General features: G+C 39.1%; 1 protein-coding gene across 30 annotated transcripts in view; it reads right to left on the bottom strand.

The window, feature by feature from the left end:
• The window catches only part of fnbp1b (formin binding protein 1b), a 67,772-nt gene that overhangs the window by 12,972 nt on the left and 35,128 nt on the right, over window positions 1-19,672 (bottom strand). For 8 of the 30 annotated variants that reach the window (XM_028024736.1, XM_028024738.1, XM_028024740.1 and 5 more), the window contains exons 5-12: window positions 16,760-16,822; window positions 14,433-14,537; window positions 12,060-12,074; window positions 9,949-10,077; window positions 9,724-9,870; window positions 6,805-6,996; window positions 3,949-4,137; window positions 663-755 (exon numbers count right to left, since the gene is read on the bottom strand). In XM_028024736.1, the coding sequence (XP_027880537.1) occupies window positions 663-755; window positions 3,949-4,137; window positions 6,805-6,996; window positions 9,724-9,870; window positions 9,949-10,077; window positions 12,060-12,074; window positions 14,433-14,537; window positions 16,760-16,822 (933 nt within the window). The remainder of the gene's footprint in view (window positions 1-662; window positions 756-3,948; window positions 4,138-6,804; window positions 6,997-9,723; window positions 9,871-9,948; window positions 10,078-12,059; window positions 12,075-14,432; window positions 14,538-16,759; window positions 16,823-19,672) is intronic. The other 22 variants (XM_028024744.1, XM_028024749.1, XM_028024746.1 and 19 more) reach the window with 8 other exon arrangements.

Here is a 19,672-nt window from a genome sequence, read left to right on the forward strand (position 1 = left end):
TATATACAAGTGTATCATGGCTTTTGCAGACAGACAGCATCGCTGTAATATGGGACACCGGCACACAGAAAGCCCTGGAGGGGTGAATTCTTGGCACTGCGTGCTGAACCCAGATCCAAAGTGTGACTAACACCTCGTCCAAACATGCATCTCCACCGGACGTTTATTTAGCACACAGTTGGTGAATCCTGAGCGGGATGGTGGTAGCCACACATCCACAATCTCCACACATCCTCAGGTGCTTGCGACACTTTGTGAATTGACCCCTTTTTACAGATACGGAGCAGGGGGGAAGCCCCCCAAGACAGCTGCAGGACACTTCAACACCCCAAGCTGATAACATGTGATGGGGGATGAGATCACCATCTTCTCCGATCATTCGTCTCGATCCCGACACGTGACACAGCCATGTGATGAACACGGAGCCAGATGCAGACACTAGCCTCCTTTGTGAGGTAGTTTTGCCTCATTAATTGGGACCAACGGTCTCCTCACATCACTTAAGAAAAAGAAAAAAAGAGGCTACTGCCTGCTTTTCGTGTGGCCTTACTAATCACACACACGCTCGCACTCGATACTCATTCGCTCTCTCTGCAAGCATGTATAAACGTGATGGGATACTCACTGTCTCCTAACGTAAAACTCAAAACACGCACACTTACAATATATTGCCTTGCTTCGAAAGCATATGTGGGTTGACCCAGAGTCCTCTTCATGAGCTCTTTGTGATAAATGAGCGAGCGTGGGGACTGCTGCTGTAGTGGCAGTCAGAGAGAGTAAAGCTTAAAGTCAGGAAAACAAGACCTTAATGACTGCTTGCCTTATGAGATGGTTCCTAAAGCACAAACCTGCTCTTTCTACTTCCGTAACAACAAACATGCAGTGACAGCGGATGGATTAGATAGCTTAATATGCAGCACACAGAGGACTCTCCTGCAGGGGGTGCACATCTTTCCACTGTGCACAACTAGCACACCTCCACAGGCGCTTTAATCTCCAGTGTAACACTGTGTTCTCCTTGCAGGAAGCGGGTAGAGAAGCCAAATCGTTCCTATTGACTTTCATATAAACACTGAATAACACTAGAATTGGGGGTTGAAGCTAGATCTGTCTTTGATACATTTCTCCACACAGGTTTCTTTATGAAAAAGATGTTTCTAATGGCATTGAAGGCAAGAAAAATTATATTTCTTATTTCATATAAACATTTAAATAAATGCGACATGTACAAGGCAGCAGCCCACAAAAGTGATGAATGGATTGACAAATGGCAACTGGCATCAGTGCTTCACAAAAGTTTTGCATGGATGTACACTGTCCCATCACACGGCTTATATGAAAAGCTATTATATTCATAAAATCGTATTTAGAACAAATTGTCCTTCACAGGGCTACATTTTGTTATTCCTAAATGAAATAATTAACAAAGACCTTGCTGAACTACCCTTCTAACAAGAAACATCAAGAGAAACATCCAGCACCTTATAAAAGTATTTATACTTCTATAACTTTATTCCTCAATTTTGTCACCTTATACCACATACCTGATTTTGTTTTACATTCAATTTAGTGGTTTAGATCAAAGTATAAGAATATGTAAGAATGACCCAGTCACAGTCTATAATTAAATTCGCAATATAAGATTCAAGACTTGACAAATTGAGGGTCATGGATGCTCTTTATTCCTTTAGATAGAGCTGTTTTGTGGCGAGCTTGGCAAAACCTTCACTCTTTATATGTACAAAGCTCATAGACCCAGATGTCTCTAAATTTAGCATACTGAACATATATTTATATGAAAGGAACTAAACATACGAAAGCAAGTCCCCATTTACTTCCATGTCACAATAACACACTAATTTGTTTTTGTAGATCATAGTAGATCTCACTGAAATAAGAAGTATTTCTGTAAGGTGATGACATTTGAAGAAGTTAGAGTATTAACACTTTTGCAGGATGCTGCAGCTGATTCTAAGTTAAGCTTGGAACAAGTAGTGTGCTCGCAGCTGTAGCTATAAAGAAATGTTAGCACAGATTCTGCCACTGAAATTTGTAAGGTGTCCTCCAAGGGTTAGTTTACACCTGTCCTTAATTAATTTTCTCCCAAACAGAAGGTCTTTAAGTTACAAAAAAAGTCTAAATTCAACATGTAGCTCCATATTGAACCTTGCCACTAGACGAGAAAGTCTGAAAAACGTATTTCCTTTAACCACTTCTAGCATCCCCAGGAACCTTCAGCCTTCTACTTCGATCACTTAGAGGTCCCAAAACAATGCCTGCAATTTATCTCTGATCTTTTTCGTTTAAAATCTCTCTTCTTGAAAGTTGTTGCAACTCTTCCGCTTTCGGAAGAACGTGCGCTTCCTGCTACATGCGCCCAATGTCAGAAAACTACACACTTCCCTCTTCTCTGCGCTCCCTACCGTCATTTCCTCCTCAGTGATATTCACAAACCGGCCTGTTGCCCCACGTTTGTTCTTTTTCAGGTCATGTTTGCATTTAGGTTTTTACTGTGGGTACACGCTGTCCTTTAAAGTCACGAACACATGCAAAGGAAAAAAAAAAAAAGACAATTGTTTGCCCGGAAGGAACATTAAAAACGACAACCTTGTTCCTGAGATCAGGGAGAGCTGGATATGGGAGGGAGTGGTTGCATGACAGGAAAGTATGCTCTGACCTTCCCCAGTGACCGTCACCCAGTATCTCCACTGCAGCTCCAGCTAGGACTGTAGAACAGGAACTGGTGGCGACATAAACCAGGACACCGGGTTGGTGCTGATAAAAACCACCCACCTAACAGCCTTTCCAAACCCCCTCTCCTGGCCCTTTTCCATCACTCCACTCTTATCATAAACTCACGTTCTTTGTTTTCTGTCTTTCATATCGCGTGCATCAAAGCAAAACTAAAACAATCTGTCTCCAACGTAGACTGCAGAGTGAGTAGCACAGAGGAGGTGGGGGAGAACCACTTCAGTCTCCATGCTACTGCCAGGAACGGTTCAGGCGTTTTGCATCTTTCTGTCAGAGGAGGAGAAGGAGGGGCAGCGGAAAGGTGAGAGGGTCTGTCGCTGTGAGAGCAGTTAATATGAAATGTGAAGGGGACAAGATGAAGAGACTGTCGGTGAGTCAGATGAGTAACGGGGACTCGTAACTATGCACCACAGAAGCATGCAAGTGAAGCTGAGCACTGCATGAGAGAAGCTACTTACTCGATCTAAGTTCTTGTCAGATAGCTTCAAAAGTTGTTTTCAAATTATATGTATTCAGCTTGCATTGTTTTCAAACTGGCATAATAAAGCTTGGGAAACATATTCAAACCCTTGTAATTTTTCACACATGAAAGAAATTTCATGTTATAACTGTTATAACTTAAGGTAGGGCTTAACTGTGAAACAGATGGTGCAAAATGTTTTGTTATAAGTGAAATAATCCAGTGGAACTAGTACTTTCGAAAATCAATATTAAGGAATTAATTACTTGAAACAAGTTCCTATATCTTGCTGAAAATATGCATGTAAGTTTGTTTTGTGCTAAGATAATTACAATAGAAACTAGACCAAAAATAAGGTAATTGGTAAGAATTTGTGTTTTTGCAGTTTACCAAGTAGGTGATTTCTGATTGAACTTAATTTTATTTAGGGGTATTAGTATAAAGGAGGCTGAATACAAATTCAAAGCAGATTTAAGTTCGTGGAATTTTTTTTTGTTGAAATTTTAGGAACATTTTACTTCAGAAGTATCCATAACTTTTGTTTTTTTAGTTAATTACGAAAACAAACAAACAAAAAAAAGCTGTAACGCAACAAAATGGGGGAAAGTTCAGCGGGTTTGAAAAAGGTTTGCATCGCTTCGCTCATGCAGTGCAGCAGGTGCAGAGCTCAGGTACAGGTGTGGACACACAACCACTCATATAAACACATGCACAAAGCTCGCTGGACAAACACTTACCCCTCGCCTCAGGCTCCGGAGGCAGTGCATTTTGGGTTTGGAGGCCATGAAGTCGTTGAGGCGATGGGAGAGGGGCTCCTTGTGCTGCTTGGGAGACTGGGGGTCGTTGGGAACAGCAGAGGGTGAGGGCAGGGATGAGGCTGGGGGGGCAGGTGGGGGCTGACGGGGGGACGTTAACAGGGACATAAGCTACCAGTGTGAGAGGGAGCCGTTTCGAAAAGGAGAAGGAAGAAAAACATGGAAGAAGAAGAAGAAGAAGGGGACGAGAATCCAACGAAAAACAGACAAAGGAGGAAAAGGAGGGAACACAAAACGAAATAAATAAGCCTCCTACAAATATTAAAAAATAAACACACAACAACAAAAAAAGCCAAACAGAATGTAAAAGACAACCAAAGGAATGCCAAACCCAGTGTATGAGTGCTTATGTTGTGGGAACAAATTAACAGTTAAAACATAGAACACCAAAAAAAGACAAACTGTTAAAAAGAACAAAACGATCAGCGTGAGTTCAGGGTGCAAAGCAAGCAGCTGCGACAAAGCAAAGAGTTTGAATCAAAGCGCATGCCGGAATCCATTTTAGAGATCCTTTCTCTGCTTTTTTTTTCTTCTTCTATCAAGAAGGAGTAAATTACTACATCCCAGAGGAAATTCATCACTGAATTCATCAGGTCATCAGGAGACAGAGCTAATTGCCTTTTTCCATCCTCAAACCTCAGAACAACTGGTTCAGATGTGACACGATGAAGCAGTGACAAGGCTCTAGACACGATAATGCACATGCAAAGACAGATTACGCAGAAAGACTGCTTTTGTTTCTTTACAATTAGAAGAAATTACAGCTCTTTTTGTGTGTCTGTTATGCCTGCATGCAGATATTTGTTGTGTTTAAATTAGAGATGCACCAAGAAATTGGTTTGTGATCAGAAAAGACTGATTTCTAGCTTGACTCGACCTATCAAACTCCAAAAGTCTACATTTTTTTGGTCAGTGAACGTGCCGTTGCTAAGAGCTAATAGGCTAAAAGAAAAAATCCTGTTACTGAGTGAAGAACAACCGGTGAATTTTCAGCATTATCGAGATTGTAACAAGCTATTTAATGAAAAAATATTTTTTTTAAATGAAAGTTGTGCTGACCATTCACTTATGATAAAGCAGGACTTTCAGCAAATTACATGAAGACTGGTTGGTCTTTTTAGATTTCGATCTCTCCATTTATGATACTGGATACTAGATTTAGAAATTATGGAATTAAAGGTAACAAAGAACATTGTCTAAGAAATGTACAAAGTTTAGAGATACTGATGCTGACCACAAATATTTTGGTAATGGTGGGAAATCACCTCTGTTTCTATAAACAGTCAATGCCTCCAGAATGTTATGATTATTTGTGCTTATTTTTTGCAATCAAAATGTGATTTTGCGATGCTACTTTAGAAATATTTACAATTATTTTTTTCCTCATTAATCCCCAAACATTACTATTTTTTTAGAACACTTGAATAGCTTGATATCAGGAGACTTTGCCCTTATGTATGACAGCAAATGTCACTTTTTGTTTCTTGCCAAGTCTATAAAGAACTAACTTGGGATCAAGTAAGACTGAGGACTCGGTGGTAGAAGTAAGAAATACTGTCACCTGCAGGAGGGAGTTAGCAGGTTTCTTTTGTTTTGTATTTACTGTTTGTACTTTTTGTGTTTATTGATACATTTGTTGTAGCTAGGTCATTTTAACCTTGTTTTTGTACAACTTTTGTTTCTAGCAAGAGAAATTATTCATTGTCCAGGGACAACAGATGAAAAATAGCATTTTGGTAAATTCTGGTACATTTACAGAAATGTTAATTAATGTTTTAGTGCAATGTTCCCCCAGGATAAATTACATTTCCAAATTAGTACCAATGTTTTTGATCATTTTTGCACAAAACTTTCAAATAGTTATGTATCTGTTGCTGTTACATGAATTTCCACGATTGTGCAGTCGTGAAAAACTGGAGGGACTGAATAGTTAATGACCACTTACTTATAGCTAGCTTGATGGCTAGAAAAAAATAAGAATCATATCTCCCAAGTCAAAATCGCCTAAATTCTTCATAAGCAGGTGAAAGCTTTACAAAAACCAGACATTGCCCACAAAAACTCAGACTGGTGCATCTCTAGTTTAAATGCCTTTCCAAAAGGTTACATGGAGTAGATTACACTAGTGCCTGCTATGATTTTTTTGGCCAAACACACACACACTCACACACACACTCAATTACTCAATTACCTTCTTGGCTACTTTAATATTAACAGTGCTACCAGCCCATTAGACAGCCAAAGGTCAGATTTAGAGTTCATAAGCCATAACCAGAGGAAAACTTCATGAAACTGATGACCAGCGGAAACGAAAAGGGTAAAAAGGAGAGTGTTACTTAAGATTGGACAGCGGGTTATCATCTGCCAGTTGAGTCCGCCCATTAAGCAAAGATAGAAATCCATTAGTGTGTGTTATATTTAAAAAAAAGGTTGGCCCCAACATCGGTGAGGGTGATTGAGTGGGAGGAGGAGACGGGTGGCAAATAATAACAACCAAAAATGGCAATAGTAACAAAGAACTAGAAAAGAAAATTCACGAGCTTAACATAGTGAACAAATATCGAAGAGCACTAAAGAAAAAAATGCAAGAAAATGATGCACTGCAATTAGTGTAGAAAGTCTAACTTATACTAATTAATTTTCAGGTAATGACAAAAAAAATCTGAGCTGCCTCCAGCTTTTTGTTCCACAGTATGCTCCAAAAAGAGCAGGCTGCCCTCCCGGAGAGAACAATGCATCGAAACGAGTGAGGCTTTTGAGTGCAGCTCCGTGCGTTACCTTGTTCTTGTTCTTAATGAAAGGCCACAGTTTGGGCTTGCTCTTGCCGGCAGGCTTCTCTTTGCTCTCTTTGGAGTTGGACAGGCTGTTCTCGGACACCGTCCTCTTCATGGCCTGACCGTAGTCTTCAAACTCCACATCGCTCGGGGGCTCAAAGCCAGACTTGAAGGACTCCACCACCTGCTGAGAGTCCTAGAGAGAGAAAGCGGCCGCACTGGTCAGTGCAAAATGTTTTTATTTATTTTTATCTTCAGAAATATTCAGACGTCGCCATAATAACTACATTTTAAATCAAATATGAGCATACTCATTGCATTTTCTCTCACTGTCTTTTGTTAAGTCAAGCTAAACTTTAATGAGAGACTATTTTGGATACTTGCCATGCTTCCTTGGAAATCAGATGTTTGCATACATTTCCTGACTATTTGGTAGAATTATAAATTGCATGGCTTAGGTCAAATGTTTGTGGTTTCCTTCCTGAAACATCTCACAGTAGTTTGCTTGAAGTCTGGCCCATTCCTCCTGACAGAACTAGCATAACTGAGTCAGGTTTGTGGGCGACTTTGACACACACACACACACACACACATTTTCATTAGTTAAACCCTATTTTTTGATAATATTGTTGTTCTTAAGCCACTTAGCAGCTAATTTGGCATTATTTTTAGGATTGTTGTCCATTTGGAAGACCTATTTTGCCAAAGCATCCACTTCCTAGCTGATGTCTATGGATGATGCTTCAATATTTCCATATATTGTTCTTTCCTCATGAAGCCGTCTAGAAATTGTTCTCGGTGGACTTGTGGAGATCCACAGTTTTCTTTCTGTCTTGTCAGATTTGTTTTGATGCTTTTTCCATGATGTCAGATGAAGCGGTGTGTCTGAAATGCTATTTTACACTAAACAAACAGGCATGTTTGTGTAAAATGTTGTGAATTAAACTTGCAAAGTCATAACATCACCATCTGAGCTTTCCCAAATTTATATAGCACAGTAACCAAATTAGATTTAAACCTCTAAATTTAAAGGAAGTAAAGACATCTCTTAAAGATTCTAACTCAAAAATATCTGAATTAAATTGTATTTTTCTTGCTTAAAAAAACACACACCTACTGAAAAGGTTTTGGTGTTGTTTGTAAAAAAAAAAAAAAAAAAAAAAAGAAAGACAGAAAACCTCCTGGAACACCATCACTGGGAACCACAAACACAGGAAGAAGCTTGTGAATCAGTTGCAACAGACAATGAGCTGTTGGAGCTGATAAGAGAGTCTGCCTGGAGTTCAACGGGATCAAGGTTTGAAAATCTGCTATCTCCTTATACAGTATGACAGAAGAATAAGACCAGAGTGGAGGAGGAACAGACGAGGAAGCATGTGATATGTCAGCCTCAGCCGTTGTTTACTTTAGCAGAACAGTTTCAGGCTGGAGTCGTCTCCCTGGAGCGTACTCACGATGGGATCTCAGGGAACAGTCACCTTTGTTTCCGTCATACACCAAGCAACTAGTATATGACATCCTAATTTATGGCACAATTATTATTTTTCAATATCCAAGTTCTAGAGACCACGAATTAGTGACAGATCTTCAGCTAACAAATGTGCTTTGGCCTCAAAGAGATATTAGAGCTGCGACACTTTCCAACAAGATGTGGTGACCAGAAGACAACGATGGCTTTGAATTTGACGCAGAGCAGATTTTACAAACTCAGCTGTAACATAACATCCATCAACTACAGGCTCTGTTAAAAAGTTCTTAAATCTAAAATAAAATGTTAAATATGTCCCTATAAAAGTGCCATCTACTGCGGCTCGATACTGACTACTCTGTTCATAGAATCCAACTTTCAAAAGATCCAAAGAGAGTGACTTCTAGAAATAAAGTTGCATTTTGCTACCTTTGAATACATCTATCACCATATCTCTTTGAATTTAATTCTAATTAAATACTTTGGCAAAAACAGCAACCACCGCATCTGATTCGGCTTCCAAAATAATCTAGATATTTTGGAGCAGATCTGTTCCATAACTAGAATTATTTCAAAAGCCGATCAAAAATTATGTGAAGGTTTCTTAGTCTTAGCTTTGTAGCATTTAGTTTCATAAGACATCAATCCCTCCTCTAAACAACTAATGTGAATTTAGGGCTTTGTTAAAAATTCCAAATCTAAAAGCCAAACCCAAGATAATCCTTCTGACATCATAAAGTCCTTTTTTTCAGTTCTTGGAAAGCTCTCCCCCTAAAGGCACAGAGGATGTTCCCACAACTCTTCTGCTACGATGTGAATCTCTCTTAATCACAAGTTCAGTGAACTTTTTCTGCATAATAACAAGTGACCGTTTAGCTGAGACCACTGAGTATAATTTTTAACATAGAGAATCAGGCAAGTTTTCCATGTGCACTGCAAAAACACAAGTCTTACCAAGTCTTTTTGGCCTATTTTCTAGTGCAAATGTCTCAGAACACATGAAATAAAACAAAACTAACTTACAAGTAACTTTTCAACAAAAAATAGGAGTTTATTTTAAGTCAATAATTCCTTAATATTTATGAAAAGTTACTTGTAAGTTAGTTTTGCCTTATTTCAAGTGTACCAAGATATTTTCACTAGAAACTGGACCAAAAATACGTTGTAAGATTTTGTGCACAATCTATTTAAGTTGTTAGTTTTCTTTTATTAAAAACAAGAGTGTTTGTGTTTGCTCACCCACAAAAACCCCTTGAAAAGTCCCTAGTTACCTAGTAATTCACATTTTATTTCATTCTAAAACACCACCCACAGTCCCATTCCACCTGCACACTTCTTGTTTTAGTGCTACCCTAACAGACAGTGTGTGGGCTGTAACCGGCAGCCTGGTTGAGCGAGTAATATGTCCCACATGGGGGCGTCTGTGTGCAAAGACAGATAACACCGTATACTCACAGTCTTGGGCTCGATGGACTCGGCGGCTGTAGTCATGCCGTCTAAACACTTCCCCACGATGGGCAGCACTTGGCGGTCCACCTCTGCGAACGTCTTCATGCATGCTCCTACTCTCTCGATCCTTTTCTCCTCCATGTCTTGAAGTTTCTGCAATTCAATGCAGGTGTGAGGTGACTTGCGCTTGCACGCAGATGCGCGTTTATGCAGCCATCATGTCGTATTTACCTGAAATATGTTGGGAATTATTGTGTGGTAATGATCGTTCTGCTCCTGGTTGAACTTTTGCAGGTAGGACGAGTAATCGCCCTTGCTGTCAGAAGCCATCTGGTGCCTCATCTGAGCTTGCTGTCGTGCCTGCAGGATGGAAAAGAAAACATTACACACAGACGTGAATACTGTGAATATCTCTTTGCTAAACCTGTGTGTTGATATGGATGTGTGGGTTAAACACAAACCAAATAAAAAAAAAAAAAACTACATTTCTATTTGTGAGGCTGAGTCACTGACAAACACATAAACAGGAAGCAAATGGACCCACAGAGACAGGTGGAAATCCATGTCAGGAAGAGGCAACGGTCTTAATTGTATGTAGGCCAGAACAAAAATATATATATATAAATATATATATATAAAGAAAAGATTGCAGAATTGGAGGATTTGGATTGATTTGACTGCCTGCCCTATTTGGCCATGATGTTGATTATTTTAGGCTAGTATACAGTAAGGGAAGCAGGCAGACAGTCAGAAACTCAGCAGGAGCAGGTTATTACTGACCAATAGCGAGCAGATGGAGATGAGATAATCTATGTTAGACTGTGTGTGTGTGTGTGTGTGTGTGTGTGTGTGTGTGTGTGTGTGTACATGCTGCTAAGTACTCATATCTGTTTCCTCTTTCCGTCAGCTCTGGAGCCCATCCACACATAAATAGTAGCTGGTAGTCCATAGGAAGAGTTACCTTAGGAGCCTGTGATTATGACTAAGCTTGTCACAATAAGTAATTAATCGCATGATTAATTGAAGTTAGTTTGATAGTTTACATCTGATAATTAATATTTTGTTATGGCTTCGATTTCAAGTGGTCTTTATCTCCATTTTATTTATTGTTTTTGGTTGTGGTGTCTTATTTTTGGATAGCTAAAATATGCTCCAGTTCCAGTGTGAAGTGATCTTCACAAAATTAAAGTTTATTTGTCTCTCAGAGGGAAAACTTGCTTAACTATACAATGCAATACACGACTTGAAAATGGTCTCAAACCAACAATATTATCGTTTATCACAATAATTACTGGGACAATTTATCGTCCATTAAAATTTGTTCTTGTGACCGGTATTTGGTCTGTTAAATACTTGCATATATTTATGAAAAAAGGCTAGAAAGGCAAAAAAAGAAAAAATGCGGAAGACAGCTGCGGATACAGACATCAGAGATTAATCTTTTCCAGATATCTATGAGGAAAATTAGACATAAAAAACTGAAAGGAAAGTTTTTTTTAGTAATTATTAAATAATTTGTTTTACTTATTTAGTTTGAAGCGTAGCTTAGTTTCAGACACTTTGTGAAATACAATTTTAGACACTCAAGAGAAAACCTAAGTTAATTCATTTAAACATTTAACATTTCAACTTTGTCGATAAGCAGGGTCATTTTTCATACAGCAGGAGGTTAAAGTTACAGTTACATCCACTTTAGAGGGATATGAATACCTAATTTCATTTCTTGGCCCACCCTTCTACCACGTTGTGCTGTATATGCTTCAGTTTTCTTTGTGTGTGCCTTTGTAAATGAACATAAAAGCATTAAAAACAGGAGGGTAACATATAACACTTAAGAGGAAAAGTAGAATCACAGATAAGTGAAATCTACAGAATAGAATATGTGATTTAAAAAAAATCTGGGTACGGTTGCTAACTGTATATGCATGTGAAGCTGAGCTGATGTAGGTGCATGCAAACAGTGTAGATTGTGCTTAGCAACGATATTGTCATCACGGTAACAAGGCAGGTAGCATAACTCTGAAACCGGCTGCTGTGCTGCAGCCGCATCACATCCTGTTGTCACGTTCCGGAAATGGCTCACTTTGCTCTCGTCTGTGTGCAAGTAATGGTTGAAGCCTCCATCCATCCCAACAGTGTTACCTTACACTACTGATTCGCCAAGACTTTATTCTGCTTTGCACATATAAAAGGCTTGCACGGACACAAAGTTCAGCAGAGGACGGCGTTCAAAGCCACTGACAGGACAGGACAGACCTGGCTCAAGCTGTGTAGGCCACAAAGTCGAGACAGTGTGTTTGTGTATTCGCCACAAACAGAAGTTCTCTGCGCGCCGGACCTACCTTGTTCAAGCCTCGCTTCAAGGCGTGGCATAGAATAAATACACAAACACAAACAGAAGGGTCGTTAGCCGTCTCCAGCTTAAACAAGGTGTTGCCATAGATGCGCATCCTGAATCACAAAGCTTGCCATCACTTTAAAGGGGAAGTTGACATGCAGTCATAGCAACCGCTCACAGTAAATACTGGCTTTATTAAACACAGATATGGACTTTTGGGGACTTTTACTCATATGTAATAAGGAGTATAACATGCTTCTTTTTTTTTTTTTAGTTAATAAGTTGGGGTACTGTGTAAGAGTGTGAGAGGGCCAGAGTTGGTGATTGGGGGTGTTCCTGACAGACATTCAACAACCTATTAAATTGTCTGCGGTGGAAAAGCAAACCCCAAATCGAGACATTTGCTTCCCAGAGGTTGGAAGAAAACAGCAAGAGCCTCTTTCTCCAGCTCTGAACAAAACCTCAAAAACCTCAACTCAACAAACAGCAGCTCTTTTGCACAGAAGAACCACATCGGATTTCAGGAAAAAAAAAAAGCTACTTCTGGAACATTAACCATCCATCTGTTTCCTGAACCTGCTATATCCTGTCAATTACCACAGGAACTATATATGTGTGTAAAGTTACACACATTTTCTAATGACAAAATATTTTGGAAGAAACCTAAAGTTTATCAATTCCATACTGGATTTAAATTGTACTTGCAGTACGACACAAAAATATTCATGCCCCTTGACATGGTTTTGCAGGTTTTACCAACTCAAATTAAGGCTTTTAAAGACCTAAGCGGCAAATTAAATGTAAGACCAGTACAAATACGCTAAAGAAAATCACACTTTTTATTTGTATTGCCAGCCTCTTTTGACGCATGTAGCATCTAACAGGTCGACAAAAAAAGTCGGTGGCAAAGACAAACACTGGCCAGCCAGATTTACTTTGGCCTGCTTTGTTTATTAATGTTCTTTATTACTTCCTTCCCATTTGGCAGTTTTTTCCTGTTTGTTGGTCTGCCTTATCAAATCCTAGCACATTAAATTGAGGGTTGGGGTTGTTACATGAAAAATTGTGCAAACAGTTCAAAAGCGCTACAAATATTTTCCCAAAATTAAGCAAAAGATGAAATTTTTACATATTCAGCTGCATAATATTGTTTCCCGTCTTTGTCTCCTTGAAACAAATAGCTGTTCTTTTAACCACAGATGTGCTCAAACACAAACTTTGTGGCTAACATCCAAACCCAAACTAGTAGCACATTTTGACATGCATTCCCTCCAATTACTAGTACTCTGTCAGCTCTCTAAAAAATGAAAAATATGTCTTTCAGAAGACAACAACGCAAGATGATCTGTTCTTCATCAGTGAAGTTAAGTTAAGTTAAGCTACTTGGCTTTCAGACTGTGCAGATTGTGGGAGTGACATCAATATTGTTTTGCATGGATGCAAAACAATTTCAGGATTTCTTTTGGGTTGGGCCGAACAGCACTGAGAAATGTAGCGCATAATATAGGTGTCAGGTTAGGGTGGTAAATGGTAATTAAATTAAATGAAAATTAAAAACATTTGACTGCAATTTTCTTGGAATCCAAAACTACCAGGGACAGCTAAGGCCAGCTTCTTGATGTGCTTTGCTGCATCTCTCCAGAAGAGTTCAGACTTCCCCAGCGTGTCCTGAGTGCAGAAAGCCTCTTTCTTCCCAACTATATTTGCATAATAATCACGTCTGAACCGTGTCAGCTCGGAGCCTGAGCCCTGTCTCAGCAGCTGATGGAAGCAGCAGGAGCACGCGCCGCTGACCCATGATGCCTTGCGGGCGTGGGAGCTGAGTGGGTTACGGGCAGAGATTCTTGAGGGCTCTTTTAATTGGTCATGACAACAGGAAATGACATCAGCTACAAACCCACGGGGGCCAAAGGGAAGGGATGGATCTGTGAGAACTGGATAGTGACGTTTCATAATATATCTGATACCATCAAGCTGCACGTCGATTCAGTGCGACGAAAAAGCAAGTGCACAGGAGGAATCGACAATTTACCTTGCAACACACACACACACACACACACACACACACAAGTGTGGCATTAACACAGTTTTCTTTGTGACTAGGGCTCATGCAGCGCTGCAGAGTGTTTGGCTGCTTCTCTGCAATGATAATGAGTGCTGAGTTGTGCTACCAGCTTTGTTCGGCAGCAAATCTCTGTGCCGCTGAGACAATGCCAGCTTTGACACAGCATCCCTGGCATCAAATACACAGTCACTCAATCTTTTCGTTTTTGTCTTTCAGGCATGGTGGTATGACAAATTAGGGTTGGGAGGTCAAAATTGGCCAAAAAAAAAATGAAGGGATCAGAGGGACCCAGCTTGACTTGATGACACATACCTTTTCCACATCAGCTTTAGTCACGTTAATGTCAGCATCCATCTTCTCAAAGTATTGCTGTGCTCTGTCTGCCTCTTTGCAGTCCCTCTCAAACCTTCTTTTACACTGAAATGAGAAGAAATTAAATTGAATCATCGTTAACACATGCTATATTAATACGAGGTGACCTTTACATGGGTATAAAACGGGCGTCATAACTTCTACGCGTACGTCATGCATGTTTTATGTACTGCATTGTGCGCCGCGAAGGCTAACGTCCGCAGGCTGAAGAATAAACAAATATTCATGGCGGTCATTTGTGGAGAGAAAAAAAAACACAAGCATTCATCCAACCCTCTGACCGAACAGTCACTGTTTGTAGGGCCAGTGTGCACTCTGAACTGTGCCTCTCCGCCTCACACACAATGGTATCATTGAGCGCAGAGACAAGTTTGAGGAGGGCAAGGCAAGTTATGCATTTCTCTCGCGCTGTTCCTCTCCCTCGTCAAAGGGGCCAGGCGGACATGAGCAGTGGTGTTCTGGGATTTTTCTCTTGTAAGTCCTTCACTTAGGCTAGAAGGACTATTAAAAAAAACTTGATTTTTTTTCTCTTAATAGACATTTGTGTTTTAAGGAGAATCTAAAACTCTAGCTAAAAGAGTTACTGCTACAGTCCTGTATGGTGATTTGTCTTTTTCTTTCCTCACTTAGTACATGTTATTTGCTTGGTAAACAGATTTGGATTTTAATACAGTAAATTAAATTTTTAAAGTAAAATCAGATTGAGAGATCACTATGATAGGAAAAATACTGACATCAAGTTGCATATCAGATTCTGTTTTCTCACTTCTTCCTAACTATTTTTGTCACACAGGTCTAGATAGCATTTGTGAGGTGACGTGTCATACGGTTTTTGATTAGGAATGTCTTCATCTGATCTCAGATATAAAAAGAAAATTCTTCAAATGATTGGTATTGGAGTCCTTGAAAAAATTCAACTCCCTATGCATGTTTTTTGTGGTTTTTCCATCAGCTGTACCCACAGCAAGCCATCTGGCTGATGTATAGATTTTGTGTCTTTTCGCCCTTTACAAAGATGCTTACAATGAAAAAGAGACTGTAATGACTGGTGCAGCTCCCAGCAGGATAATGTGTTTGGACTCCACTCTGTGCTAAGTATCCTCAGTTGTCCCTGGAGAGCTGCAGCTAAAATGCTTGTTAGCAAAATTTGCGCTATTCGAAGCAGGAGAGCAACCTTTACTGTAAGTTATATCTGCATGAAATGAACAGGAACCAAACTGAAATATCCTAAAATAAGTATTTTACAAAAGGTGAACATACTAACATTAGTCTAGCACTTTAGAAAACTGTTCTGGTTGAAAACAAGAGCAAAATATTGTTTTGAATGTTTTGCTCTAGAGCTAAGCTCACTTTAGTTGATACATTGTCAAAAATTTATAGTAACTGTATTAGCAAAGCTAACCTGTAAAAACTCCTGTTGAGACAAAATATATTTTGCTGTGAAGATAAACAGATAATGCAGCATCTGCAACTTCTGGAAAACTATTCGTCAAGTGGGACACAATATTAGGCCATGTGATACTGATTAATCATAGCAAGTTTAGTTTTTTGGAATTTTTTTTAGGATTACACATGGCACAGATTTTATTAACTTTACGTTGGGAGATGCCTAATCCTAAATGACTCAGCTGAAAAATAAAAAAAATCCCAATCAAGATCTCAGTAAAAATGTTTTAGTCAGAGTTGACTGTGGCTGTTTTTAATGTTAATAAGTATAGCATGTTTTAAGGGTTACTGATTGTATCCAGGACTGATGTTCTTAGGTTTGTATGGTAGCACAAAGTATAAGGCTCATGATACCACTCTGGTTCATATCAAACTCTGGTTGTGAACAGGATTAAGGTTTATTCATAAAAGTAAAGCAGACTTGAATCAATAAGACATTTAGCATAAATTACAAATGCATTTTTTATAGTTTTTTGTTACGTGGACACAGAAAGTCCCATGGGTTCCCTCTCTGCTTGTGGACCTCGCTTGATGTTGCATCACATTAAGGAATATCTAGTTGAAAGGGTGTGAGCGCTAAGTAACCTACTGGGTGGTATTAATAAAAGAAAAATGAAAGTATCACATCAAGACATCAAGAAACATAGCTTTAAGAGTTCAAGTGGGTTATTTAAACCAGATGTTTTGAAGCAGGCTTTACATTTCCTATTGGAGATGTGACTTTGTTTCTCTATTAATTTTGCCAATTATATTTCATTCAGCCTCTTGCAATTGATGTTAACTTGTAAAGTAGAAGCTTCTGTGTTTTGTGAGCCACTTACCGATTCCAGCTGCTTCCACGAGCTTTCAATGTACTGCTGTGCTTTGCGTCCATCATGGAAATGCTGTGGTGGGACGGGGGGGGAGGAATTTAAGGAAATGATTAATGACATCATTCTAATGAGACACTCAAAGGAATTTTAAAAAGCAGGTGAGCCTGACCTTGACATACTAAGAACTAGAAATAGGAAACCATACAATACCACTTTGAATATTATTCATGACAAATTCAACATTCCTTTACAGACTCTGTATGACAAATTTAGGTCAGTTTAAAGCAATTAATGTTCCTTTATATTAGAAGACAGTAACCATTTCAGAGCTGAAATAATGACAGCAGAGAGCCAATAATTTTGGGAGGAAAGAGAAAGTAGCCAGTGATATCATAAAGCTTCAAAGTCATATGTTTGTTACAATGCCTGGAGCAAGGATTTTGCTGCTGAGCTGTTGTCTCTTCTCCCTGTCGGGAGGCCATTCATACTTCAAATTCACAATGATTATTATAAACCCAGTGAAAGGCATGGACACACTTTTTTCCTTTCTTTGTATGATCAAAAAATTTATCCATGAATATTTTTAAAGGAGTTCTGCAGCAGTGTCACTATCCCAAATGTTGCTGCTCACTGCCAGACAGGCTGGCTAAAAAATGCTACTAATTTGCTACTGTCTGGCAAGTTGATTTAAGTCAAACCAATGAGATCATTTTTTTTCCTGTCTGAAATTGTGTTATTAATACCATGACATTATGAAACTATAGTAGTTTTATTCAAAGTTGCCATTACAAATGGCAACTTTTTTTTAAGTTTCACTTCTCCACTCATGCAATTTGATAAAGTCACCTAACTTACTTGTTTAGCTCACAGTGAGGTTGACGTTTGGGGTTTAGAAATTTCTAGAGCACAAACGTCAAACATCGGAAGAGAAACCAGCAACACACATTTAAGTTTCCCCGTCTGAATTTATTTGAATAACCCTGGTGATTCCCCCAGAATTTGTGTGGGAATTTTGGTGAGTTTATCTGACCAAATTCAAGCAGATCAAATAACTATTTTACTCTTTTTAAAAAAAATCCTCTGCCTCGGTAAAAGTTGACATGAAAAAATAATTTAAATATGTTAGTGTATATTATTTCGTACAGGTTATTTACAAACAACTAGAGTAGTCTGCGTTATGTGTTGAACTTGCTTACGGTGCGGTTCAAGCACTAGGAAAGTAGTGCTTCTTAATGAGATATCAGAATGATGAATAAATGAAATCAATAGTGGAGGAACCAGGTGGAGTAATGGCGGTGGACTCCTGGTGGATCTTGGCACTGCTAAGTGTTGCCACACAGAAGCAGCTGCTGGCTTAAACTCCCACAGAACATATGCTGTGTTTCTTCACAAAGCCTCGCTTGGCTTATCTCAGCCCTCTTGTCCCAAAGGCAAACCACAACTATCTCCAGCTTTCTGCGTACTCTAGGAAAAAAATAAAAATAAAAATATGGAAACACAGACCATCCAAATCCAAATCTCAAAGTACTTGCTTTCGGATCAGTTTGTGATTACTTCTAAAGCGTATAAATGTTTCCTTCTTGTCTTAAGTTTGGCAAAGAATTCAAAAGCCTACACAGGCTCTAGGTTGTCAATGGCGTGTCCCTTGGTTACACACGCTGCGGTCGCTGAGCACAGTAGCTGAGCTGAATGTCGATGTCTCTATTCAATAACTTACTCTGAGCTTGTGGTTGGGCTTCAGAAGGAAGTTGGTAAGAAACATGAAATCAAGTGAGGTGGTGGGGCGGTAGGAGTTTGGATTCTCACCTGATAAAATACTGGACATGAGAGAGGTTTGTGAGTTATGGTTTACCTCTACTAGTCATACTTCTCATTTCCCAAAGAGTTTAAGGGAAGTTTTACAAAAATGGGAAGTGATCCTGTGTTTCAGAGGAAGTTTGTGCAGGTCTACCAGAAACGAGACTTTTAGGCGTAGTTGAAGTTGTGAAGTCTCTGACCTTCACTTTGAAACACCTTAGATAAAGGTGGTGCTCTCGGTGCTTTGAATTGATGTCTTACAAACTGATGAGTAGATAAAGACAAGACGCAAAGACGTTCCTGTTAACGTGGAGCACTCTTTTGACTAAATATTTGTCTCCATAACAATGTCTGTCTATAACCTTCCACCATCTTATTTTGCTAAACAAAAAAAACTGTTTGTAGAAGGTCAAACTATGATGACAAACAGCAGCATCAGATTTGAAAATGTTCACCACACGAAGAGCAAACCAAACCGTAGATGATTGAGCTTACTTTCAATCCCATAAAACAGACCATCAACCATCTGGGCTGCAGGTGTTTTTTTGCGAAGGAAACACTCACTTATCTTCCAGATGTTCTGGGATGTTGGCTTCCTACATTCATAGACTCCTGAGATAAATTTGTCCTAACCTCTTGTGGCGAGTCACCCACTCATCTTGGTCGAAAACAGCATAGGACTGCTATCAGCCCCGCTGCTTTGAGCTACGTCAAGTAGCGAAGTAACTCAGTAGCTGGAAACTATTCGACAATTTGAACCGGCAGCTTTGATCATAGCAAAACCCTCAATAACACTATCCTTGTAGGTATCTCAGGAAATAACCATGTTGAGCAAAAAAAAAAAAAAAAAAAGAAAAATCTGATTATTTGCTTTTATTTAATATGTGATATGTGGATTTCCACCCAGGGCAGCATGACAACATAAAACATAAAAATGTTGTTAGGTGGAAGTTTTTTATTACTCATGTGCATGTATATTTTCATAAAGATTTAACATAAACACTAAAAATATTGTTGTTTGTGACGCTGATTAATAGTGTTCATTTTTATCAAAAATAAAATAATATTTTGGTGTTATTTTTAAGGAGTATGGACTGCATTTGATTAAATGTAGTACAAATTCTT

Source organism: Xiphophorus couchianus, chromosome 8 (genome assembly GCF_001444195.1).
Source record: "Xiphophorus couchianus chromosome 8, X_couchianus-1.0, whole genome shotgun sequence".
NCBI classification, from domain to species: domain Eukaryota; kingdom Metazoa; phylum Chordata; class Actinopteri; order Cyprinodontiformes; family Poeciliidae; genus Xiphophorus; species Xiphophorus couchianus.